Source organism: Drosophila obscura, unplaced genomic scaffold (genome assembly GCF_018151105.1).
Source record: "Drosophila obscura isolate BZ-5 IFL unplaced genomic scaffold, ASM1815110v1 contig_186, whole genome shotgun sequence".
NCBI classification, from domain to species: domain Eukaryota; kingdom Metazoa; phylum Arthropoda; class Insecta; order Diptera; family Drosophilidae; genus Drosophila; species Drosophila obscura.
Genome location: NW_024542774.1, coordinates 5,125,398 through 5,152,084, shown reverse-complemented (window position 1 = coordinate 5,152,084; position 26,687 = coordinate 5,125,398). Strand labels below are relative to the sequence as shown.

Below are 26,687 nucleotides of genomic sequence, written 5' to 3'. Positions count from 1 at the left end.
TTGACTGGAGCTGAAGCTGGAGTTGCAGTGCAGTCGCCCCTAACGTCTTCCCTGCTGGGCCTGACTTTGGCTTGGAGCGAGGCGAATTTGCGCCATCAATGGGGAATTACTTGGAGAATTACATGCTTCATACTGACTTTGCCGGCCGTCTGCAGTCTCGTTCTTCAGCTGCCCAGGAAGATGCTAGATGAGAGAGGCTTGGCCAAGTTGTGCCCAGAGTCGACCAGATGTCGGCATTTGAGTTGAGGAGCTTCGTAGCTAGCTGCCGCACCGCCAATCGCAGTACTTGACTCAATTATCGATAAATGCCAAGCTGGCCTTTGGCCACTTAACGCTTGTTACAGAAGCTCCGCCCAGGGTGTTGATTCGGAAAGTTATTTAAAGATTGCAAAAACCAGTAACATTTTATTCCGCATTCCATGCTGACAATAACGTCAAGATGTGAAATAAAATAAATATTTAAAATTAGAAACTAGCTCTGCCTTGGTAGAAAATTATAGGATTCCGGAAGAGGCCTTACGAACAACTCGCCCTTAAGCAGGAAACTTCAAGTCACGTGGCCCTGCCATCCGCCAAGCGGTTCCCTTAACCTCAAGTAATCCAGCTGCTGGGCAAAAACCAGTTGTTGCCTTTATACTCCGTTCTAGCCACAATTTATGCCACACAGCCCTTCAAGCAGGACACGCAACCCATCCCCTGCCTGCCAGTCCAGCCCAGTCCAGCCCGACTCTGCTGTGAACCCTTTGGCGCACTGGAATAACCAGGAAGAAAAGAACCTGGAGTGGAAAACTGCATTCATCTCTGGTCCACACAGAACTGGGAATATTCGCTACAAACAAACAGAGGTTGCCATGCCTCCCGGGACTAGGAATGGTAAATAGAATGCGATTCGAAGCGGGAAAGGGAAAGGTAATGGGAAAGGGAACGTGATAGGGATAGGGATACTTGGTGAACACTTTGCGCCACGACTACTTTTTACTTTTCTTTAACATTATTTTGCACTTTTCAATTAAAAAAGTGTGCACCCCACGCAGCACCCGGGCAGCCGCCACGGCAAAGGGCAAAAGTAACCCCAAAAGCGGAAAAAAATATGCTCACAGAGAGGGAGGGAGAGCGAGAGAGAGAGAGAGAGAGAAGGGTGTGAGGGTAGGGTAGCTGCCATAATTATAATTTCTTAATGCAAATAAAAGCTCGCTGTGCTGATTCTCCCTTCTGTAGAATGAACCACAATTCAAGCCGTGTGGAGTATTTCTTGGTCGCCTCGAGTTTCTTCTCTACACCGAGAGTGGGGCTGGAGGACTTCTTAAGATTATGTGCAGCGCTCAGAGTTAAATCTTTAAAATCTTTTAAACCAAAATACAAAATTTATCGGATAATTGTACAGTCATTCTTGCAGTGTAAGCAGTGGCCTGCTTATCGCAGACACAGTAAAGAGAGAGTAGAGTATACGAATTTTTTGTTCTTGCGCATTGGTAGAGAATACGCGGAAAATGGGTGAAACGGCAATCTGGTCCTCTTTCGTTTCTGTTCTGGATTCGTTGCTGTTGACCATTGTGGCCATTGGTGAGCCAACAAACATGCATAGTTAATGAGTGAAATGTAAAGCCGTATAACCACACATACACGCCCCATCCCCTGCCCACTCCCCACTCCCATTCATTCTTGGGAATGCCATTCATACTCGTACATACATATTTAAGGGCTTGGCTTTTCAGCGCTATGCGCAATGGGCTTACATGGCGTATAATTAATATTAAATGTTATACTTATAAATTAAATAAAGTTCTGACGCTGGAGCTGGCGCTGGCGCTGGCTCTCGTGCTTTAGTGGCCGCTTTCCGAGCCGCACGATTGATGACTTTGGCCGTCAAGCTTATTGCCACCGACACGTTCAAGCACCCCATATGTACACCCATACATACATATATGTACTATGTACTATAAGGAGTATGTACACGCTTTATATGTTGTATATATGTATGCTCTAGATGCTACCCTAGTTGTAAATGTATGTTGGCCAAGTTTAACTTGAGCCAGAGCCCGAGCCCGAGCACGACTGCTACTTGCGCCACTTCCGCTGTGCGGAAAAATGCTTTTGATTTGATTTTCACCAAATGTCAACTTGACGTCAAGTCGGAGACGGTGGCGGACGCAGACAGTGTCGCCGCCTTTGTTGTGCCGGTTCTACAGCATGATTTATTGTTTTCATGAAATTGCGTGTAAACAATTTAGTGGCTGGTTGGCGCCCAACACCCAAGACACCCAAGGTCCCGTCCACCCGCTCTCTCTCTCTTCCACAGCCGCCTTTAAGTTGATGAACTTTTGAAACACTTGATTTAAGGTTAAGTGTAGCGATATTTCATTGCTGTAACGAGACCCACAGCCAGACATACATAGCTGTTAGTTTGCAGGATAATATTGTGATGAGATTTGAGCGAAGGATTTCCACTTTTTGGTTCCTCCTTCGGCTCATGCTTATGTTGGAGAAATATAAATTAAAAATAATGTTTTCTATTGGTATTTTTCGATTGGTAATTCCGCTGAAGTAAGGCAGACAATTGCAGTAAGCAGTGCACAAACTCATGAGTGGAATGAGTATCCCGCATCCCTCTTAAAACTGAATACTACAGGCGGCGCAGCGCATGCAATTTCGACTACCAATAAAGATGCCATAACAATAAGTAAAGCGAGCTAATATCCGATTACTGTGAAGTCCTGGGGGAAGCACTGTAAACTGCAAACTGCAAATGTAGCGTGCCAGGCGACTCTTGCCAACGCACTTGTACTGTGTCGTACGAGTGTGTGGCAAGCATGAAACAAATGCATAAGTAAATACCAGAAACGAGTGACTTTCAATATCCTTGCAGGCTTATTGCCCATAGCGAATTTCACGCCACGCCAACAGATAGACAGATGAGGATGAGGATGCGGAGCAACAGAGAGGGCACAAATGGGAATGCGAATGCATTTACACATTTGCAAACACAAATACGAGCACAAACAGACAGAAACTGAACTGAACCGAACAGACAGTTGCAAAACATGAACCATACAAATATGCGTACCCGTACCCTTCGCTCTTTGCCGGAGGCACTCGAAGCATTTGGCGCAGAGAGCGTCTGAAGCATTTTCTGATGTGGGATCCGATTGGGTGGCTGGACCTGGACTGGGACTGGGACTGGGATTGGTAACAGAGCCAGCCAGCCAGCCATGTCTGAGTGCGTTTCCTTCAACGCATTTACGTTTATTGCATTTGTAAATTATTCACACTAGGATATTAAATGCAAATTGTAAAATAGACGGCAATCGAGCGTGCGAGAGAACCTCACAGATACAATATCCGTTGGATACAGCCATGCATCAGCCATGGTGAATGAGTACTAAACTTAACTCCTGTAATGGTGCCACTGAACCGTAGCTAGATTCTAGTTCTTCGACTTTGGACTGATAATTCGCTTGACAGAGTCCTGGCAACCTTGGCAACTTGGCCATACAAATATTGTTCCAACGAACTGAGCTCGTAATCAGGTGTGCAAAAATTAAAAATTCCTTTTATGACAGCCCGTACCCCCCCACCATTTATTCCGTTTTGCTTTCCCTACTAGACAGATAGAAACAGCTCGGAACATGTGCTGAAAAGTTTTCAGTCCCCAGCAAATTTCGTTCACACGTAACTCGGTTTGGCCAAACACTTTTGACATCGGTGCTCTGGACAAAGTTGGTTGCCAAAGGTAGCCAAAGGTAGCTGGGTGCCTGGGAGCGTAACATGCGAATCAAATTCAAAGTTGGGAGCAATATTGGTGGGTCAAGGGCTGGGGAGCAAAAAGGAACAGTCGCAACCAGTCGAAGAACCTGGGCCACATCGTCTATGCAGAACCGCGTCACCTGTCTGACAATTATTTGACAATTATTTACACTTACGAGTGTAAATGGCACAAAGGGGTCCGATAAGCTCCAACTGCCATCCAGTTCGTATAAAAAGATGGCACTGTGCCGTTTTTCAATCCAGTCATAATGTTCAGAGTTAAGGAGCTGCTGCTGTCGCGCGAGATCTTCGAAACGCCCATCCTGCGCCTCCATCTGCGCTGCTTTCGCTTCTACGGCTATTTGTCGTCCAAGTACCAGCGCAGGCCCTGGCTGTCCCAGTTGCGCTGCATCCTTTTCACGGCCTCCATCTGGGTGAGCTGTGTCCTGATGCTGGCACGCGTCTTTCAAGGCTACGAAAGACTCAACGATGGAGCGACGACCTGCGCCACCGCCTTCCAGTACGTAGCCGTGTCTATTGCCACACTAAACGCCGTCGTGCAACGGAAGCGTGAGTGATATTTATGCAGTTTGTATATACTTTGCTGAGCATTTGTCAATTGGTCTTACCTTCAGGGGTTGTTTCTATGTTGCGTGAGGTCCATGCGGATATGCAAAGTCTGTTGCTCGAGGCGGACGATCAGGAACTGGAACTTGTGTTGTCTACACAGAAATACACTCGGAATTTCACTGTAATTCTGTGGGCTTCTTCGATAGTAGCCGGGCTTATGGCCTATTCCGACTGCCTCTATCGGACACTCTTCATGCCGCAGACCGTCTTTAACATGCCAGCCGTGCGTGCTGGGGAGGAGCAGCCCATTCTTCTTTTCAAGCTATTTCCGTTTGGCGAGCTGTACGACAACTTTCTGATCGGCTTTCTGGGACCCTGGTATGCCCTAGGGCTGGGCATCACAACTATTCCACTGTGGCACACCTTCATCACTTGCCTCATGAAGTATGTGCACCTAAAGCTGCAGATACTCAACAAGCGGGTGGCGGGGATGGATGTGAGTGCTCCATCACCTCTTCAGTGCACCTGTCAGTGCTCCATTCCCGATTCTCCATTGCAGATCACGCGCCTCAATCCGTTCTTAGACCCGGATCGCCTGACACCCACTCAGCTGGCCCGCTGGCAAATGCGGCTCATCAAGAAGTTCGTTAAGGAGCATCTGAAGATCCGTAGGTTCGTCAAGGAGCTGGAGCAGCTTATCTGTGTGCCCGTCATGGCCGACTTCATCATCTTCTCCATTCTCATATGCTTTCTATTTTTTGCCTTGAGTGTTGGGGTAAGTGTGAAAGTATGGAAGTATTAGGGTTATTCGAACCAATTTGAAACACTTTATGGTCTCTCAGACCCCTAGCAAAATGGACTCCTTTTTTATGTTCATCTATATATTTGTCATGGCATCGATTCTCTGGATCTACCATTGGCATGCTACACTTATTTTTGAATGCGTAAGTTCATCTAATACATCGCTGATATCTCAAATATTGTAACTTTATTCAATCCAGCACCAGGAATTGCCCTTTGCCTATTACTCAACCCCGTGGTACGAGTACGAGCGTCCCGTTCAACGAACGCTTCTCATTATGATAGTCCACGCCCAGAGGCCGTTGCGAATGCGTGCCCTGATGGTCGAGTTGGGTATAGGCACCTTCATAGACGTAAGGAACCGTATTGGTCTTCAGTATGGAGATACGAGTATTTCTATATAGCTCTTTGCAGATTGTACGAGGGGCCTACAGCTACTTTAACCTCTTGAGTCAGATATATTAGACCAAAAGCCATTCCCACGGGCTGGACCCCTATAAAAGGGGTATATTTTAATCGTACATAAATATATATGCACTGTTGCTTATCTACTCTTATGTTAAATCATATACCCCTAAATATTTAAAGCTTGAATTATCAAATGGAAGCAAAGCAAAGAAAATGTGCCTCTCCTTTAAATAAAATTGATCTTACTCTACAACTCTCCAATGCGATTTCTTCCAGAGATTTTTTCAACAACTCAACCTGTTCTTATTGTTTATTCCAGCTCAACGAATTGTCCTTTGCCAGGTATGAATACCAGCTTTCTATGAGACGAACGATTCTCTGCATGATGCTGCACGCCCAGAGGCTGATGATCGATCTGGATCTGAGGACCCTTATAGACGTAGGGATCCATATTAGTTGTCAGCATTTCTATATCTCTCTTTTTGCAGATTATACTAGGGGCCTACAGCTACTTCAACCTTCTGCGTGGGTTGTAGTGGATACAGACACCAATCCTTCTCCTTGCGTCTAATCAAAATGCCGTTGCGGTTGTCAACTCGTTTGGCTAACATGACAGCCAACAAGCCATGCAATTCATTTCGCCTACCCACAAAAAGCAACTGAAGACGAACAGGGACAATGGCGTTGGATTGAGCGTGGAAAGGCGGAGGAGGAGGAGGAGGCTATGCTAAACCATTTTACAGCGCATATAGAACCCCAAAAAGCCAATGCAAGGAACAGGCGACATCATTTATCACTTGTAGAAAACGTCGCACGTCAAGTCGCACTGAATGTGTTTTGTTATATTGTCTTATTCAATGGATATAAACGATTTTTGCACTTCTCAACCAAATATACAAACCAACCCACCCACCCACACGATTACACTGCGCTAACGCTACCCGCTACCACTACCCCTGCCACTGTTTCTAATTGTCTTGGGGGATTTCAGACACAAGAAATTTATGCGTCTGCTATGGCAAACGGTCAGATACGTGAATCCACCACCGGCACGGCACGGCACCACCCCTTACCCCCCTACCACCCACAAAACAAACTAGCCACACAAACCGAATTGTTGTCCCCATGGGTGTATTTTTTAATATTATTAAGAGTATAGACACAAAATAAAAAACAGTAGAAACACAAACACTCAGAACTCAAAACAAAAACCAAAAAAAGACACGCATATTGCTGCGGTTGCTGTCTTGTGTATTGTGTGCCGTGGGTTGCGTTCCCTGGGATTACACAAAGTGGCTAAATGGCTGATAAAGGCGCGCGACGAACCTCGAACCTAATACTAATGAGTATTAATGGCGGGGTTGCTGCCCGAAAGCTCAAGGTGGAGAGAAGCAAGGGTGACAGATAGTTGGGTAAGAGCGTGAAAAGGGTTGTTTACTCACCCCGTCGCAGATATATGGACGGGAACCCCTTGTAGATCATCGGATTTATCTATATTTATATCGTACATATCTGTCGAGGCTGGGTGGAGTGGCAAGAAGAGTTGGTGAAAGGGTTGCCTGACTCTTCCCTCGATCGTAATCATCCGCCAGGGTGCGGATCCCTCGCCAACACTAAAGAATGCATACGAAAGTGAAGTAAACATTTTTTTAAATTTTTTGAAGAATCCGCAGATCGTATCTGTGTCTGTCAGTTGGTTGCTTGCTCGCCGCTCAGCACAAAACTATTTGTAGACCATGAGCGATATTTTTGGATCACATATCTAGACCACAATTTAAAATAGAACATGGTGAAAACAGAAAAAAAGAACGGAAACCACATGGACCATGGCCTGGCGAATTGCTGGCATCTGTTGCCGGTATTTTTAGCAATATTGGCAAATTTTTTATGGTTTTCGGTGCGCACGTTTGTTGTTGATTATTTACGACATTACATACATAATGCAAGCGTAATGGATGCGAATGTTCATTAAACACAATGAATGTCGTGCACTCAGTGCCAACCCTGGCTCGTTCGAGACCAGAACCCTTGAGGGAATGCGTTGTACGGTTGGATATGGTATGGTTGGTGTGGTGTGGTATGGCATGGGCATGTTAAGTGTATGAGGAGCCACCCTCTTTGAGTCTTGCAGTTTTGCGAAAAAATTAAAATTTGCCGCACACATGTAATGAATATTTACAATACATTTTTGCTCTACCGACACAAAGGAAATGAATTCAAAGGGAATGTGATTCCCGGAACGGGGCGCTACAAAAGAAATATCCCTTTAAGGAAATGAACCTGCTCGCTCCTCAAGGGGTAGTCCTGGAGGTGAAGCCACAAAATTCTCGTATATTTCGATTATGTGTAGTCGGAAGGGATTCTCATATCTGTACAATATAAATTGACTTCTGTTCCAGGGGCGGTAAGCGGTAAAGGAGGCAAATGCGGGCCGACAATCCAATCAAATCTGATTAAAATATTTTTCAATTTAAAATATTAAAGATATTTCGAAGACATTAATTCTGAACGCAAGGAAGATGGAAGCCAAGGGTAGCTGTGAAGTACATTGTTTGTTTAGTAACTGTACTTTTTATTGCAATTCCTAACTAGAGGGCGTGGCTATATCTTAACTCTTTTAATACCAATCTGGCTTTAAGAAAAACAAAAACAAAATCAAGGAAGTGCACTAAATGGGCCTCTGGTCCCCATTTTTAGCCACTTAAGTGGTTTGTCATTAAACATTTATGCCACAGTAAACGCGACAAACGCTCCTCGACTTGGCCAGCTGTTAGAGGATGGGGATCTAGAATAGGATGGTTATTAAAATTAATTAGCGCACGGCGATTTGTTGCCCGGCGCCATTAAGCGAAATGAAGTTGTAGTTAAATTCAGAATGGATTGAATTAATCATAAGCAACGGACCCCATCTCACCCATCTGCTACTCGGGCCTGGCCAAAAGGACAAACATCAGCAGAGCCAATTTTGTTTGTGGACAAACGGACTGCAGTTGTCACCAGAGTGGTGGTGTGGAGGGAATGGAGTTGCAGTCACGGCCCCGCCCTGGCTATAATACATATTTAAATGCAACTGATTAATCATGAATAAAGTTGTTGTGTGTTCACAGTTGATGTTGTTGCCGGTCGGTCACGTGACTGAAAACAATTTGACTTCAAACACATTAACAGTTACGGTCTGGCCAGGACAGGGTAGAGTGGCGCAAGCCAAATACGGGCCCTGCACGCAGAGGGTTTGTCACCAGAGGCAGCAGCAGCAGCAGCAACAACAACTTAACTTGGCTAACTAAAACTTTTCATGCATTGCCGTTGACAGTGCAATAAACATGCCAAAACAAATGCAACAAAGCGTCAACTGACCCACCAAGAGCACGCCCATCCTGTCCGGGTCCCACTCCCTGCCTCACATGCCATCTTAAGGGTTGGATCGGCGCTTCAGCTTTTAAAAAAGTCAAATATTTTGTCGTAGGGGGCAACATGGAGTTCTCGAATAGTTACCAGCCTTGTTTCCAAGAATTTGGAATGGATACGAAATGACTCGACTGATGTATGAAGCTGGCACTTACATTGGAATTTTTACGAGTACAAAGTTTAATTCGGCTGAATTGAAATGGCATCAAAATAAAGAAAATAATCCCCCATCTTATCGTTTAAATAATTTCCTTAACAATAATACCATATATTTGACAAACAGTTAATACAGAAATGTATGCAATTAAACCTTAAATTGCAAACCTTTTCCCATTAATTAATTAACTTAACTTCAAGTTGCTCTTCCAGTGCCCAATCCAGGCATTTTATTTATGTACATATGCACTTCAGTTTTTATAGATAGTGTCCTGACGGAAAATAGATCGTACCGCCCTTTTGTAATTTCGTTTTTTCACAAAATTTTTGTTTGTTTTTGCATTGGTCCCTTTTGGATGCGCTTTTTAATTTAATTTTCGTAGGCCGCAGTGCACTTCAAACCGCTTAAACAAGCACAGACACGCACGGGAATATCGGGTTCCCAGCACCCACACCCACACACACACACCCACACCCACACCACACACGGCTTCGGCTTACAAAAGCACAGTCGAGAGTAGTCGAGAGAGAGAGGGCAAGCCGGAAAAGCGAGCACTACCCAAACCACGGTGAGGCGCCCGCTTTCATGCGCTTCGTTTAGCAAAGTGGATGTTAAGTGTAATGCGATTTTTATGTAAATTTTTGGCAAAAAAAAAAAAAGAAATGGCCCGAAATACACAGACTGAATGAGAGCCAACGGTTTGATGATTTCGTTGCCATGGTCACGGCCAGCTTCCAGCCAGACAGCACAGCGCAACAAATGACTGACTGGATGGGCGTTGGTGCGGTCGTCACATGAACACACCACGCTACCCAAAAACCCCCACCCTGCAGAGTCTACGATAGCCCCCGCTCGGTACAGACAAGTGGCAATATCCATATGACGGAAAAGGTACGATTTTGGAATTCTGAAAAGCAGCAATTGCTTGTGTTCATCATCATACATCAGTTAGGATGTTTTTTTTTCAAATTTATTAATCAGAAGGTGTCATTAGTTAAAGACCATCAGTTCAACCGACAACTCTAGGCAGGAGCAACCCCGTCAGAATCGTGGTAATAAAAAATAATCACTCAAGAGTCATAATTTTTTAACATCAACTGGCCTTTTAGTATTTGGGTAGAACGTCAGTCTACCACTACTAATGACAATCGTTTCGTCGCAAACAGCTCTCTGTAAGCGAGCTGCACGATAGAACTGATTGGGAATTACAAGCACAAAAGATGTGGGAAAAAATGTGAGCGCCTAAACACTGATAATGGCAAGACGACTGTTCGTAGAATGTTCGAACTTCGAACAGAACAGAAACGAGTTCAGTATAGAAAACCAAAAAATATATATATTTCCCATACCGGGAATCGAACCCGGGCCTTCTGGGTGAAAGCCAGATATCCTAGCCACTAGACCATATGGGATACAATATTACTTGGTCCAAAAGTACATTTTGTTAGCAAAGATTATGAATTTTTGTATTTTTAGCCACTCATTGATAACAGAAATTAGAAGTGTTTCAATATTATTATCTAAATTTATTGAAAGGTAACCTATTTAAATAAGCAAAAGTTCACTTTCGAGGCTGAGATTGAATTGATAGCCGCGAAAACCAATTCTGTTTTTGTCCCGTGCAAATGCAAAAATCTCGAAAACGAATAGTTGCCCAAAAACCTTAGTATGTACCAATTATAGGGCTAGTAAAGCGATGTATTATAATGGAAAAATAATTTTGAAAATCTTTTCTTCCACTTGCAATGAGAGAAATTTACCATAAGCAGAGGATTACTAAAAAAGAGAAAAAAATATTCAAAAATGTTATCACATATCTGTTTCCCATACCGGGAATTGAACCCGGGCCTTCCGGGTGAGAGCCGGATATCCTAACCACTAGACAATATGGGATATATTCATGCTAGGTCCAAAATTTTGCTTTGTTAGAAAAGTGTTTGAATTTGTTAATTTTAACCAAGCATTGAAATAAAACTTACAAATCAAATAACACAGAACAGTTCTGGTTATAACCAGTTTAATAATTATTAAACAAATTAAAAACTAAAATTGTATGGGAAAGGACAGTATATGTACATATGTATGTACATGATAAGAAAAAAAAACGTTTGTCAATGAATATCTTCGACGCACAAAACCACAATTTCAGGCAATGAAACACTATGTAAAAGTTTATCTCCATTTAACGTTAGACGCATTTTTGAACAAAAGATATTAGTTGTTTTACGTGCTTGGGTTGTGCGTGCGCGATGGGGAGGATTTTGGTTTCTTTGGTTTTCGTCTTTTCTTTTACAACTCAATTATAGATGTGGTGAAGTAGCTCGCATCTCCCATATTGTCTAGTGGTTAGGATATCCGGCTCTCACCCGGAAGGCCCGGGTTCAATTCCCGGTATGGGAAACTATGTGCTGACTTTTTTTCAATATTTTTTACAGGATCGATTTGAAATATATATATTTTACTTTCCCCTGTAAATATCCCATAAAATTATAAATTTCAATGTGTTGTGATTGCACTTCGGCCGGGGTATGCTCGCCGCGCCGGGGTTCATATAAATTTATTTGATCTCTGGATGTGGTAGCTGAAAGAAAAGGTCTCCTAGTTCAAGAATAAGGTGACACGAGTAAGGTGGCAAAAGTAGGTAGTTATTTTTATTGATCTTAAGGGTACAAAGTTAAATGTTGTTCTACGGATTATCACCGGCTCGGCCTCGAGGTCTTCCTTCAGGGTCGTCAGGGCCGCACGTGGCTACTCGAAGCGTATCCGTATCCGGCAAAGATCGATCGTGGAGGATGATAAGCTCCGAGAGAGAGATGCGGTGCGGAGGAAAATGCGCTCCAAGAGAGAGATGCGTTGCATAGGAAAATGCGCTCCGGAAGAAAGTAATGTTGCGGAGGATAATGCGCTCCTGAAGAGAAGAAAATTAAAAAAAAATGTAGGAAAAATCTAAAAATGTAATAAAATTTAAATAAAAAAACAAATAAATGTATTTATTACTTACTGACAAAAGCTGACTGATATGAAACGAAAAATTATAATTGCTCGCTGACAAAAGCTGACTGATATGAAACGAAAAATTTGAATTGATCGGTGACAAAAGCTGACTGATATGAAACGAAAAATTCTAATTGCTCGCTGCCAAAAGCTGAATGATATGAAATGAAAAACTCTAATTGCTCATTGACAAAAGCTGACTGATATGAAACGAAAAATTATAATTGATCGCTGACAAAAGCTTACTGATATGAAAGGAAAAATTATAATTGCTCGCTGACAAAAGCTGACTGATATGAAACGAAAAAAAATTGTAAAATGCTCGCTGATAAAAGCTGACTGATATGAAACGAAAAATTCCGACTGCTCGCTGACAAAAGCGGCCCCAAAGCCGAAGACCTGGGAACGTACGCTGAAAACTCAGCTGCGCCACTTTCGTTGTATGAACTGGCACATCTATATACTGTATAGTTAGTGCCTCTACCATCGATGCTTTTGAGACTATCATGATAGTATCGAGCTACAGTCGTTGCCCTTTTGATATGTTTGGATTGGCTGCTATAAAATACGAAGACAAATTTGTAAACAAAGCGACAGGTGGCATCTAATTTTTTCAATGAACAAGTTCCTAAAAGGTTTTAATGGTTTTTTAATAATTATTTGAGCCCGATACAATAGTATCGATTGTTTTTTTTCAGAACATTCAACGTTGATATTCTCGATTTTAATATTTTTCTCATTTTCTGCCTCCACTTTCAACCGCTCAAATGGCAGAAAACCGTTAAATTCAAATCTGAGATACCAGGCGCACAGAAACCAGCAGAAGGTCGCTGCTTTTTTTAAATTCTCGTTTTTTCTTGTTTCTCTTTGTTATTCGTTGCTCTCTCTTTTCGCTACAATTTTTCTCATTTTCTGCCTCCACTTTCCACCGCTCAAATGGCAGAAAACCGTTAAATTCAAATCTGAGATCCCAGGCGCACAGAAATCAGCAGAAGGTCGCTGCTTTTTTTAAATTCTCGTTTTTTCTTGTTTCTCTTTGTTTCTCGTTGCTCTCTCTTTTCGCTACAATTTTTCTCATTTTCTGCCTCCACTTTCCACCGCTCAAATGGCAGAAAACCGTTAAATTCAAATCTGAGATACCAGGCGCACAGAAATCAGCAGAAGGTCGCTGCTTTTTTTAATTCTCGTTTTTTCTTGTTTCTCTTTGTTATTCGTTGCTCTCTCTTTTCGCTACAATTTTTCTCATTTTCTGCCTCCACTTTCCACCGCTCAAATGGCAGAAAACCGTTAAATTCAAATCTGAGATACCAGGCGCACAGAAATCAGCAGAAGGTCGCTGCTTTTTTTAATTCTCGTTTTTTCTTGTTTTTTTTTGTTATTCGTTGCTCTCTCCTTTCGCTCTAATTTTTCTCATTTTCTGCCTCCACTTTCCACCGCTCAAATGGCAGAAAACCGTTAAATTCAAATCTGAGATACCAGGCGCACAGAAATCAGCAGAAGGTCGCTGCTTTTTTTAAATTCTCGTTTTTTTTTGTTTCTCTTTGTTTCTCGTTGCTCTCTCTTTTCGCTACAATTTTTCTCATTTTCTGCCTCCACTTTCCACCGCTCAAATGGCAGAAAACCGTTAAATTCAAATCTGAGATACCAGGCGCACAAAAATCAGCAGAAGGTCGCTGCTTTTTTTAAATTCTCGTTTTTTCTTGTTTCTCTTTGTTATTCGTTACTCTTTCTTTTCGCTACAATTTTTCTCATTTTCTGCCTCCACTTTCCACCGCTCAAATGGCAGAAAACCGTTAAATTCAAATCTGAGATACCAGGCGCACAGAAATCAGCAGAAGGTCGCTGCTTTTTTTAAATTCTCGTTTTTTTTGTTTCTCTTTGTTTCTCGTTGCTCTCTCTTTTCGCTACAATTTTTCTCATTTTCTGCCTCCACTTTCCACCGCTCAAATGGCAGAAAACCGTTAAATTCAAATCTGAGATACCAGGCGCACAGAAATCAGCAGAAGGTCGCTGCTTTTTTTAAATTCTCGTTTTTTCTTGTTTCTCTTTGTTATTCGTTGCTCTCTCTTTTCGCTACAATTTTTCTCATTTTCTGCCTCCACTTTCCACCGCTCAAATGGCAGAAAACCGTTAAATTCAAATCTGAGATACCAGGCGCACAGAAATCAGCAGAAGGTCGCTGCTTTTTTTAATTCTCGTTTTTTCTTGTTTCTCTTTGTTATTCGTTGCTCTCTCCTTTCGCTACAATTTTTCTCATTTTCTGCCTCCACTTTCCACCGCTCAAATGGCAGAAAACCGTTAAATTCAAATCTGAGATACCAGGCGCACAGAAATCAGCAGAAGGTCGCTGCTTTTTTTAATTCTCGTTTTTTCTTGTTTTTTTTTTGTTATTCGTTGCTCTCTCCTTTCGCTCTAATTTTTCTCATTTTCTGCCTCCACTTTCCACCGCTCAAATGGCAGAAAACCGTTAAATTCAAATCTGAGATACCAGGCGCACAGAAATCAGCAGAAGGTCGCTGCTTTTTTTAAATTCTCGTTTTTTTTTGTTTCTCTTTGTTATTCGTTGCTCTCTCTTTTCGCTACAATTTTTCTCATTTTCTGCCTCCACTTTCCACCGCTCAAATGGCAGAAAACCGTTAAATTCAAATCTGAGATACCAGGCGCACAGAAATCAGCAGAAGGTCGCTGCTTTTTTTAAATTCTCGTTTTTTTTTGTTTCTCTTTGTTATTCGTTGCTCTCTCTTTTCGCTACAATTTTTCTCATTTTCTGCCTCCACTTTCCACCGCTCAAATGGCAGAAAACCGTTAAATTCAAATCTGAGATACCAGGCGCACAGAAATCAGCAGAAGGTCGCTGCTTTTTTTAAATTCTCGTTTTTTTTTTTTTCTCTTTGTTATCTCGTTGCTCTCTCTTTTCGCTACAATTTTTCTCATTTTCTGCCTCCACTTTCCACCGCTCAAATGGCAGAAAACCGTTAAATTCAAATCTGAGATACCAGGCGCACAGAAATCAGCAGAAGGTCGCTGCTTTTTTTAAATTCTCGTTTTTTCTTGTTTCTCTTTGTTATTCGTTGCTCTCTCCTTTCGCTACAATTTTTCTCATTTTCTGCCTCCACTTTCCACCGCTCAAATGGCAGAAAACCGTTAAATTCAAATCTGAGATACCAGGCGCACAGAAATCAGCAGAAGGTCGCTGCTTTTTTTAAATTCTCGTTTTTTCTTGTTTCTCTTTGTTATTCGTTGCTCTCTCTTTTCGCTACAATTTTTCTCATTTTCTGCCTCCACTTTCCACCGCTCAAATGGCAGAAAACCGTTAAATTCAAATCTGAGATACCAGGCGCACAGAAATCAGCAGAAGGTCGCTGCTTTTTTTAAATTCTCGTTTTTTCTTGTTTCTCTTTGTTATTCGTTGCTCTCTCTTTTCGCTACAATTTTTCTCATTTTCTGCCTCCACTTTCCACCGCTCAAATGGCAGAAAACCGTTAAATTCAAATCTGAGATACCAGGCGCACAGAAATCAGCAGAAGGTCGCTGCTTTTTTTAAATTCTCGTTTTTTCTTGTTTCTCTTTTGTTATTCGTTGCTCTCTCTTTTCGCTACAATTTTTCTCATTTTCTGCCTCCACTTTCCACCGCTCAAATGGCAGAAAACCGTTAAATTCAAATCTGAGATACCAGGCGCACAGAAATCAGCAGAAGGTCGCTGCTTTTTTTAAATTCTCGTTTTTTATTGTTTCTCTTTGTTATTCGTTGCTCTCTCTTTTCGCTACAATTTTTCTCATTTTCTGCCTCCACTTTCCACCGCTCAAATGGCAGAAAACCGTTAAATTCAAATCTGAGATACCAGGCGCACAGAAATCAGCAGAAGGTCGCTGCTTTTTTTAAATTCTCGTTTTTTCTTGTTTCTCTTTGTTATTCGTTGCTCTCTCTTTTCGCTACAATTTTTCTCATTTTCTGCCTCCACTTTCCACCGCTCAAATGGCAGAAAACCGTTAAATTCAAATCTGAGATACCAGGCGCACAGAAATCAGCAGAAGGTCGCTGCTTTTTTTAAATTCTCGTTTTTTCTTGTTTCTCTTTGTTATTCGTTGCTCTCTCTTTTCGCTACAATTTTTCTCATTTTCTGCCTCCACTTTCCACCGCTCAAATGGCAGAAAACCGTTAAATTCAAATCTGAGATACCAGGCGCACAGAAATCAGCAGAAGGTCGCTGCTTTTTTTAAATTCTCGTTTTTTCTTGTTTCTCTTTGTTATTCGTTGCTCTCTCTTTTCGCTACAATTTTTCTCATTTTCTGCCTCCACTTTCCACCGCTCAAATGGCAGAAAACCGTTAAATTCAAATCTGAGATACCAGGCGCACAGAAATCAGCAGAAGGTCGCTGCTTTTTTTAATTCTCGTTTTTTCTTGTTTCTTTTTGTTATTCGTTGCTCTCTCTTTTCGCTACAATTTTTCTCATTTTCTGCCTCCACTTTCCACCGCTCAAATGGCAGAAAACCGTTAAATTCAAATCTGAGATACCAGGCGCACAGAAATCAGCAGAAGGTCGCTGCTTTTTTTAAATTCTCGTTTTTTCTTGTTTCTCTTTGTTATTCGTTGCTCTCTCCTTTCGCTACAATTTTTCTCATTTTCTGCCTCCACTTTCCACCGCTCAAATGGCAGAAAACCGTTAAATTCAAATCTGAGATACCAGGCGCACAGAAATCAGCAGAAGGTCGCTGCTTTTTTTAAATTCTCGTTTTTTCTTGTTTCTCTTTGTTATTCGTTGCTCTCTCTTTTCGCTACAATTTTTTCTCATTTTCTGCCTCCACTTTCCACCGCTCAAATGGCAGAAAACCGTTAAATTCAAATCTGAGATACCAGGCGCACAGAAATCAGCAGAAGGTCGCTGCTTTTTTTAAATTCTCGTTTTTTCTTGTTTCTCTTTGTTATTCGTTGCTCTTTCTTTTCGCTACAATTTTTCTCATTTTCTGCCTCCACTTTCCACCGCTCAAATGGCAGAAAACCGTTAAATTCAAATCTGAGATACCAGGCGCACAGAAATCAGCAGAAGGTCGCTGCTTTTTTTAAATTCTCGTTTTTTCTTGTTTCTCTTTGTTATTCGTTGCTCTCTCTTTTCGCTACAATTTTTCTCATTTTCTGCCTCCACTTTCCACCGCTCAAATGGCAGAAAACCGTTAAATTCAAATCTGAGATACCAGGCGCACAGAAATCAGCAGAAGGTCGCTGCTTTTTTTAAATTCTCGTTTTTTCTTGTTTCTCTTTGTTATTCGTTGCTCTCTCTTTTCGCTACAATTTTTCTCATTTTCTGCCTCCACTTTCCACCGCTCAAATGGCAGAAAACCGTTAAATTCAAATCTGAGATACCAGGCGCACAGAAATCAGCAGAAGGTCGCTGCTTTTTTTAATTCTCGTTTTTTCTTGTTTTTTTTTGTTATTCGTTGCTCTCTCCTTTCGCTCTAATTTTTCTCATTTTCTGCCTCCACTTTCCACCGCTCAAATGGCAGAAAACCGTTAAATTCAAATCTGAGATACCAGGCGCACAGAAATCAGCAGAAGGTCGCTGCTTTTTTTAAATTCTCGTTTTTTCTTGTTTCTCTTTGTTATTCGTTGCTCTCTCTTTTCGCTACAATTTTTCTCATTTTCTGCCTCCACTTTCCACCGCTCAAATGGCAGAAAACCGTTAAATTCAAATCTGAGATACCAGGCGCACAGAAATCAGCAGAAGGTCGCTGCTTTTTTTAAATTCTCGTTTTTTCTTGTTTCTCTTTGTTATTCGTTACTCTTTCTTTTCGCTACAATTTTTCTCATTTTCTGCCTCCACTTTCCACCGCTCAAATGGCAGAAAACCGTTAAATTCAAATCTGAGATACCAGGCGCACAGAAATCAGCAGAAGGTCGCTGCTTTTTTTAAATTCTCGTTTTTTTTTGTTTCTCTTTGTTTCTCGTTGCTCTCTCTTTTCGCTACAATTTTTCTCATTTTCTGCCTCCACTTTCCACCGCTCAAATGGCAGAAAACCGTTAAATTCAAATCTGAGATACCAGGCGCACAGAAATCAGCAAAAGGTCGCTGCTTTTTTTAAATTCTCGTTTTTTCTTGTTTCTCTTTGTTATTCGTTGCTCTCTCTTTTCGCTACAATTTTTCTCACTTTCTGCCTCCACTTTCCACCGCTCAAATGGCAGAAAACCGTTAAATTCAAATCTGAGATACCAGGCGCACAGAAATCAGCAGAAGGTCGCTGCTTTTTTTAATTCTCGTTTTTTCTTGTTTCTCTTTGTTATTCGTTGCTCTCTCTTTTCGCTACAATTTTTCTCATTTTCTGCCTCCACTTTCCACCGCTCAAATGGCAGAAAACCGTTAAATTCAAATCTGAGATACCAGGCGCACAGAAATCAGCAGAAGGTCGCTGCTTTTTTTAATTCTCGTTTTTTCTTGTTTTTTTTTTGTTATTCGTTGCTCTCTCCTTTCGCTCTAATTTTTCTCATTTTCTGCCTCCACTTTCCACCGCTCAAATGGCAGAAAACCGTTAAATTCAAATCTGAGATACCAGGCGCACAGAAATCAGCAGAAGGTCGCTGCTTTTTTTAAATTCTCGTTTTTTCTTGTTTCTCTTTTTGTTATTCGTTGCTCTCTCTTTTCGCTAAAATTTTTCTCATTTTCTGCCTCCACTTTCCACCGCTCAAATGGCAGAAAACCGTTAAATTCAAATCTGAGATACAGGCGCACAAAATCACAGAAGGTCGCTGCTTTTTTAAATTCTCGTTTTTCTTTTTTCTTTTTTATTTCTTTCTCTCCTTCCTAATTCATTTCTGCCTCCACTTCCCCCCGCAGAAACCAGAAGGTCGTCCCTTTCGCCCCAAGGCCAACAAATTGAATACAGGCGCACAGAAATCAGCAGAAGGTCGCTGCTTTTTTTAAATCTCTTTTTCTTGTTTCTCTTTGTTTTTCGTTGCTCTCTCTTTTCGCTACAATTTTTCTCATTTTCTGCCTCCACTTTCCACCGCTCAAATGGCAGAAAACCATTAAATTCAAATCTGAGATACCAGGCGCACAGAAATCAGCAGAAGGTCGCTGCTTTTTTTAAATTCTCGTTTTTTCTTGTTTCTCTTTGTTATTCGTTCTCTCTATTTTCGCTACAATTTTTCTCATTTTCTGCCTCCACTTTCCACCGCTCAAATGGCAGAAAACCGTTAAATTCAAATCTGAGATACCAGGCGCACAGAAATCAGCAGAAGGTCGCTGCTTTTTTTAAATTCTCGTTTTTTCTTGTTTCTCTTTTATTCTTCTCTCTCCTTCCTAATTTTCTCTTCTCCCCCCTAAAGCAACCTAAATCAAATAGCCACAGAAATAGCAGAAGGTCGCTGCTTTTTTTATTCTCTTTTTTCTTGTTTCTCTTTGTTATTCGTTGTTCTCTCTTTTCGCTACAATTTTTCTCATTTTCTGCCTCCACTTTCCACCTCAAATGGCAAAACCATTAAATTCAAATCTGAGATACCAGGCGCACAGAAATCAGCAGAAGGTCGCTCTTTTTTTAATTCTCTTTTTTCTTGTTTCTCTTTGTTATTCGTTGCTCTCTCTTTTCGATACAATTTTTCTCATTTTCTGCCTCCACTTTCCACCGCTCAAATGGCAGAAAACCGTTAAATTCAAATCTGAATACCAGGCGCACAGAAATCAGCAGAAGGTCGCTGCTTTTTTTAAATTCTTTTTTTCTTGTTTCTCTTTGTTATTCGTTGCTCTCTCTTTTCGCTACAGTTTTTCTCATTTTCTGCCTCCACTTTCCACCGCTCAAATGGCAGAAAACCGTTAAATTAAAAAACGGCGGGGCGACCCGGGCGGAGGGGGGGGCCCGGGGGGGGGGGCCCAAAAAAAAAGCAGACCTCTGCTGATTCTGGGCTGGCCATGAATTAACGGTTTCTGCCAAGGTGGAGGGGGCGATGGGGGGGGGGGGGAGGAAAGAGGAGAGGGCGAAGCAGGAAGAGGACCCGGACAGGGGGGAGGCCGAAAAAAAGAACAGAAAAAGGAAAAGGACCGGATCGGGCCGACGGGAGGGGAGAGACACGGTAAAAAAACCACCCGTCGGCGCCGCTCAGATTTGAATTTAACGTTTTCGCCATTTGAGCGGGGGGGGGGAAGAGTGGAGGGACAAAGGAAACGAGAGGCCGGTCGGGCCGGACTCATTTGTTTACGGTTTCGCCATTTGGGGGGGGGGAAGGGTGGGGCCAAGAAAACAAGAAAAAACGAGAATTTAAAAAAGAGGACCTTCTGTGATTTGGCGCCTGGTTCTAGGTTCGCCATTTGGCGGGGGGGGGGGGGGGGGGAAGGTCTGCCATTGGGGGGGTGGGGGGGGGGGGTCAGGAGTAAAAAGAGGCCTCGCGATTGGCCTGGATCTTTGTTAACGGTTTTGCCATTTGGCGGTGGAAAGTGGAGGCAGAAAATGAGGAAAATTGTAGCGAAAGAGGAGCAACGAATAACAAAGAGAACAAGAAAAAACGAGAATTAAAAAAAGCAGGACCTTCTGCTATTCTGCGCCTGACTCAATTTGAATTTACGGTTTCTGCCATTTGGCGGTGGAAGTGGGGCAGAAAATGAGAATTGAGCGAAAGAGGGAGCAACGAGAACAAAGAGAAACAAGAAAAACGAGAATTTAAAAAAAGCAGCGACCTTCTGCTGATTTCTGTGCGCCTGGTATCTGATTTGAATTTAACGGTTTTCTGCCATTTGAGCGGTGGAAGTGGAGGCAGAAAATGAGAAAAATTGTAGCGAAAAAAAGAGCAACGAATAACAAAGAGAACAAGAAAAAACGAGAATTTAAAAAAAGCAGCGACCTTCTGCTGATTTCTGTGCGCCTGGTATCTCAGATTTGAATTTAACGGTTTTCTGCCATTTGAGCGGTGGAAAGTGGAGGCAGAAAATGAGAAAAATTAGGCGAAAGGAGGAGCAACGAAAACAAAGAGAAACAAGAAAAAACGAGATTTAAAAAAGCAGCGACCTTCTGCTGATTTCTGTGCGCCTGGTATCTCAGATTTGAATTTAACGGTTTCTGCCATTTGAGCGGTGGAAAGTGGAGGCAGAAAATGAGAAAAATTGTAGCGAAAAGAGAGAGCAACGAATAACAAAGAGAACAAGAAAAAACGAGAATTTAAAAAAAGCAGCGACCTTCTGCTGATTTCTGTGCGCCTGGTATCTCAGATTTGAATTTAAGGTTTCTGCCATTTGGGGTGGAAGTGGGGGCAGAATGGAAATGAAGAGGAGCAACGTACGCGGTTTAAGAGCGACCTCGCGTCGCGCCTGGTCTTTTTAAGGTTTCGCCTGGGGTGGAGTGGGGCAGAAATGAGAAAAATTTTAGCGAAAGAGAGAGCAACGAATAACAAAGAGAAACACGAAAAAACGAGCATTTAAAAAAAGCAGCGACCTTCTGCTGATTTCTGTGCGCCTGGTATCTCAGATTTGAATTTAACGGTTTCCTGCCATTTGAGCGGTGGAAAGTGGAGGCAGAAAATGAGAAAAATTGTAGCGAAAAGAGAGAGCAACGAATAACAAAGAGAAACAAGAAAAAACGAGAATTTAAAAAAAGCAGCGACCTTCTGCTGATTTCTGTGCGCCTGGTATCTCAATTTGAATTTAACGGTTTCCTGCCATTTGAGCGGTGGAAAGTGGAGGCAGAAAATGAGAAAAATTGGCGAAAAGAGGGCAACGACAGGAAGCGGTTGGCCTTCTGCGTTGGGTCTGTTGTTCGGTTTGCCATTTGAGCGGTGGGTGGGGCAGAATGGATTGAGCGAGAGGGGCAACGAAAAAGAGAAACAAGAACGAGAATTTAAAAGCAGCGACCTTCTGCTGATTTCTGGCGCCTGGTACTCGATTTGATTTAACGGTTTCTGCCATTTGGCGGTGGGTGGGGCAGTGGATTTGCGGGAGAGCAACGACAAAGAGAACAGAAAACGAATTTAAAAGCAGCGACCTTCTGCTGATTTCTGTGCGCCTGGTATCTCAGATTTGAATTTAACGGTTTTCTGCCATTTGAGCGGTGGAAAGTGGAGGCAGAAAATGAGAAAAATTAGAGCGAAAGGAGAGAGCAACGAGAAACAAAGAAAAACAAGAAAAAACGAGAATTAAAAAAAGCAGCGACCTTCTGCTGATTTCTGTGCGCCTGGTATCTCAATTTGAATTTAACGGTTTTCTGCCATTTGAGCGGTGGAAGTGGAGGCAGAAAATGAGAAAAATTGAGCGAAAGAGAGCAACGAAAACAAAGAGAACAAGAAAAACGAGAATTTAAAAAAACAGCGACCTTCTGCTGATTTCTGTGCGCCTGGTATCTAGATTTGAATTTAACGGTTTTCTGCCATTTGAGCGGTGGAAAGTGGAGGCAGAAAATGAGAAAAATTGTAGCGAAAAGAGGAGCAACGAATAACAAAGAGAAACAAGAAAAACGAGAATTTAAAAAAAGCAGCGACCTTCTGCTGATTTCTGTGCGCCTGGTATCTCAGATTTGAATTTAACGGTTTTCTGCCATTTGAGCGGTGGAAAGTGGAGGCAGAAAATGAGAAAAATTAGAGCGAAAGGAGAGAGCAACGAGAAACAAAGAGAAACACGAAAAAACGAGCATTTAAAAAAAGCAGCGACCTTCTGCTGATTTCTGTGTGCCTGGTATCTCAGATTTGAATTTAACGGTTTCCTGCCATTTGAGCGGTGGAAAGTGGAGGCAGAAAATGAGAAAAATTGTAGCGAAAAGAGAGAGCAACGAATAACAAAGAGAAACAAGAAAAACGAGAATTTAAAAAAAGCAGCGACCTTCTGCTGATTTCTGTGCGCCTGGTATCTCATATTTGAATTTAACGGTTTTCCGCCATTTGAGCGGTGGAAAGTGGAGGCAGAAAATGAGAAAAATTTTACCGAAAAGAGAGAGCAACGCATAACAAAGAGAAACAAGAAAAAACGAGAATTTAAAAAAAGCAGCGACCTTCTGCTGATTTCTGTGCGCCTGGTATCTCAGATTTAATTTAACGGTTTTCTGCCATTTGAGCGGTGGAAAGTGGAGGCAGAAAATGAGAAAAATTTTAGCGAAAGGAGAGAGCAACGAATAACAAAGAAAACAAGAAAAAACGAGAATTTAAAAAAAGCAGCGACCTTCTGCTGATTTCTGTGTGCCTGGTATCTAGATTTGAATTTAACGGTTTTCTGCCATTTGAGCGGTGGAAAGTGGAGGCAGAAAATGAGGAAAATTAGAGCGAAAAGAGAGAGCAACGAAAACAAAGAGAAACAGAAAAAACGAGAATTAAAAAAAACAGCGACCTTCTGCTGATTTCTGTGCGCCTGGTATCTCATATTTGAATTTAACGGTTTTCGCCATTTGAGCGGTGGAAAGTGGAGGCAGAAAATGAGAAAAATTGTAGCGAAAAGAGAGAGCAACGAGAACAAAGAGAAACAGAAAACGGAATTTAAAAAACAGCGACCTTCTGCTGATTTCTGTGCGCCTGGTATCTCAGATTTGAATTTAACTGTTTTCGGCCATTTGAGCGGTGGAAAGTGGAGGCAGAAAATGAGAAAAATTAGAGCGAAAGGAGAGAGCAACGAGAAACAAAGAGAAACAAGAAAAAACGAGAATTTAAAAAAAGCAGCGACCTTCTGCTGATTTCTGTGCGCCTGGTATCTCAGATTTGAATTTAACGGTTTTCTGCCATTTGAGCGGTGGAAAGTGGAGGCAGAAAATGAGAAAAATTTTAGCGAAAAGAGAGAGCAACGAATAACAAAGAGAAACAAGAAAAAACGAGAATTTAAAAAAAGCAGCGACCTTCTGCTGATTTCTGTGCGCCTGGTATCTCAGATTTGAATTTAACGGTTTTCTGCCATTTGAGCGGTGGAAAGTGGAGGCAGAAAATGAGAAAAATTTTAGCGAAAAGAGAGAGCAACGCATAACAAAGAGAAACAAGAAAAAACGATAATTTAAAAAAAGCAGCGACCTTCTGCTGATTTCTGTGCGCCTGGTATCTCAGATTTGAATTTAACGGTTTTCTGCCATTTGAGCGGTGAAAAGTGGAGGCAGAAAATGAGGAAAATTGTAGCGAAAAGAGAGAGCAACGAATAACAAAGAGAAACAAGAAAAAACGAGAATTAAAAAAAAGCAGCGACCTTCTGCTGATTTCTGTGCGCCTGGTATCTCATATTTGAATTTAACGGTTTTCTGCCATTTGAGCGGTGGAAAGTGGAGGCAGAAAATGAGAAAAATTAGAGCGAAAAGAGAGAGCAACGAGAAACAAAGAGAAACAAGAAAAAACGAGAATTTAAAAAAATCAGCGACCTTCTGCTGATTTCTGTGCGCCAGGTATCTAAGATTTGAATTTAACGGTTTTCTGCCATTTGAGCGGTGGAAAGTGGAGGCAGAAAATGAGAAAAATTAGAGCGAAAAGAGGGAGCAACGAGAAACAAGAAAAAACGAGAATTTAAGAAAAGCAGCGACCTTCTGCTGATTTCTGTGCGCCTGGTATCTAAGATTTGAATTTAACGGTTTTCTGCCGTTTGAGCGGTGGAAAGTGGAGGCAGAAAATGAGAGAAATTAGATCGAAACGAGGAGAAACGTGAGAGTCGCTTCTGGGGACGCGACTCTACTCCACAGATTATGAGTATATATACTTTATGGGGTCGGAAACGTTTCCTTATCTGCGTTACACACATCCACTTTTACCACAAATACAATATAACCCTGCATTCTTTTTGAGTACGGGAATAAAAACCAATTTCGATTCAAGGGGCCAAAAATTGTAGAACCCACACAAGCACAGCATGTGAGAATACATGGCACACACACATTTACGTAACCTGAAATCTCAGGACAGAATCGGTTTAGGCAGTTAAAAATTATAATTAATTATATAATTTTTAATTATGCAACCAATATGAGTTTAAGCAAAATAGGTAAATTGTAATTGGTAAGTACTGTAAATTAAATATTTGTTAAAAAATTCCTTCCCATACCGGGAATCGAACCCGGGCCTTCTGGGTGAAAGCCAGATATCCTAGCCACTAGACCATATGGGATATATTTTTTCTTGGTCCAAAAGTGCATTTTCTTACAGACGGTTTTGAATTAGTTAATTTTAACAATATAATGAAATCATTTACAACATATACATACAAATCACTTTAAACAATGGAACGAATTTTATGTAAAATTTACAATTGAAATTAAAGTATTGTATATTCAGCCAGAAACATACAGAAACATATGCCAATGGAAATCAACTTTTGGTCGGTAGACATTGAAAAGCTGTTGTATTAAAAACTGTGTTGAGTAAAAATTCCTAAACAATGCACGTTAGACGCTTTTAGGAACAAAAGAACTTTTTTTATATATTATGTACTGGACATTTGTACTTACATGTGCGGATTGCGTGGTTGGAATTCAAATGTGTGGGCAGACGAACTAACTTTTTTTTTTTTAATAGTAATCTACATAAATTATTATTTTCCACTGTAACTTTTCCATTATTTTGTTGTTTTACATTTTTTTAATAACAAAAATATTTTTTTGTTTCATATGACATGTATGCATACATACATATGTACCTGATTTCAGTAAATGGTAAAAAATACCCAATTCAAAACCTTCTGTACCAAAATGCACTTTTGGACCAACAAAAAATATATCCCATATGGTCTAGTGGCTAGGATATCTGGCTTTCACCCAGAAGGCCCGGGTTCGATTCCCGGTATGGGAAGTAATTTTTTATAATTTTTATAACAATTTCAATTAAATTTTACAAATTTTGCTTAAACTCACTCATATTGGCTGAATATTTAATTTACTTTTTGGAGATATGATATGTCGTTAGGGTCTACGGAAATAAACCGCTTTGCAATTTTAAACATGTTTTGAAAATAAAAAAAATACAAATCAAATACACTTTGAAATTTATAATTTGATGGGATATTTACAGAGGAAAGTGAAATATATTTACAAATCGATCCTTTAAAAAATAGAGAAAAAAAGTCAGCACATAGCTTCCCATACCGGGAATTGAACCCGGGCCTTCCGGGTGAGAGCCGGATATCCTAACCACTAGACAATATGGGAGATGCAGGCTATTTCACCAAATCTATAATTGAGATGTAAAACCAAAGACAACACATATCAATACCTTCATCACACACACAACCCAAGCACGTAAAACAACAAATATCGTATGTTAAAAAATGTGACCAACGTTAAATGTTAAGGAACTTTTACTTAATATCAAAGATTTAATTTTAATAGTGTTTCATTGCCTACAAATGTGGTTTTGTGCGTCGAAGATATTCATAGACAAACGTTTATTTTCTTCTTATCATAGAGTAATCTGCATATACATACATATGTACATATACTGTCCTCATACAATTTTAGTTTTAAATTTGTTTAATAACAAGAACTATTGTTCCGTGCAAACTGATTTTTCAAATACATTTATAAAAATAAAAACCGAACTATGTTTTCTACGAAAATGCACTTTTGGACCGGAATATTATATATCCCATATGGTCTAGTGGCTAGGATATCTGGCTTTCACCCAGAAGGCCCGGGTTCGATTCCCGGTATGGGAAATAGTTTTTTTTTATGATTTTCAATTGATTT

General features: G+C 41.2%; 1 protein-coding gene and 7 non-coding genes across 16 annotated transcripts in view; 4 read left to right on the top strand and 4 right to left on the bottom strand.

Annotated features, from left to right (window-relative positions):
• The window catches only part of LOC111079417 (odorant receptor 56a), a 78,645-nt gene extending 72,997 nt beyond the window's left edge, over positions 1-5,648 (top strand). For 6 of the 9 annotated variants that reach the window (XM_041592772.1, XM_041592766.1, XM_041592768.1 and 3 more), the window contains 6 exons: positions 3,605-4,314; positions 4,380-4,810; positions 4,874-5,089; positions 5,157-5,258; positions 5,316-5,468; positions 5,530-5,648. In XM_041592772.1, coding sequence (XP_041448706.1) covers positions 4,014-4,314; positions 4,380-4,810; positions 4,874-5,089; positions 5,157-5,258; positions 5,316-5,468; positions 5,530-5,580 — 1,254 coding nt within the window. In that variant the 5' untranslated portion in view covers positions 3,605-4,013 and the 3' untranslated portion in view covers positions 5,581-5,648. Of the gene's footprint in view, positions 1-3,272; positions 3,528-3,604; positions 4,315-4,379; positions 4,811-4,873; positions 5,090-5,156; positions 5,259-5,315; positions 5,469-5,529 lie in introns of all 9 variants that reach the window. The other 3 variants (XM_041592767.1, XM_041592769.1, XM_041592774.1) reach the window with 3 other exon arrangements.
• A 4,780-nt stretch (positions 5,649-10,428) lies between these two features.
• On the bottom strand, positions 10,429-10,500 carry Trnae-uuc. Its single transcript has one exon. It is a non-coding gene; the product is annotated as a tRNA-Glu (tRNA).
• A 409-nt stretch (positions 10,501-10,909) lies between these two features.
• Positions 10,910-10,981, bottom strand: Trnae-cuc. Its single transcript has one exon. It is a non-coding gene; the product is annotated as a tRNA-Glu (tRNA).
• A 435-nt stretch (positions 10,982-11,416) lies between these two features.
• Positions 11,417-11,488, top strand: Trnae-cuc. The gene has a single exon. It is a non-coding gene; the product is annotated as a tRNA-Glu (tRNA).
• Positions 11,489-25,042: 13,554 nt separating this feature from the next.
• Positions 25,043-25,114, bottom strand: Trnae-uuc. Its single transcript has one exon. It is a non-coding gene; the product is annotated as a tRNA-Glu (tRNA).
• Positions 25,115-25,722: 608 nt separating this feature from the next.
• Positions 25,723-25,794, top strand: Trnae-uuc. The gene has a single exon. It is a non-coding gene; the product is annotated as a tRNA-Glu (tRNA).
• A 284-nt stretch (positions 25,795-26,078) lies between these two features.
• Trnae-cuc lies at positions 26,079-26,150 on the bottom strand. The gene has a single exon. It is a non-coding gene; the product is annotated as a tRNA-Glu (tRNA).
• Positions 26,151-26,584: 434 nt separating this feature from the next.
• Trnae-uuc lies at positions 26,585-26,656 on the top strand. Its single transcript has one exon. It is a non-coding gene; the product is annotated as a tRNA-Glu (tRNA).
• Positions 26,657-26,687: the final 31 nt, after the last annotated feature.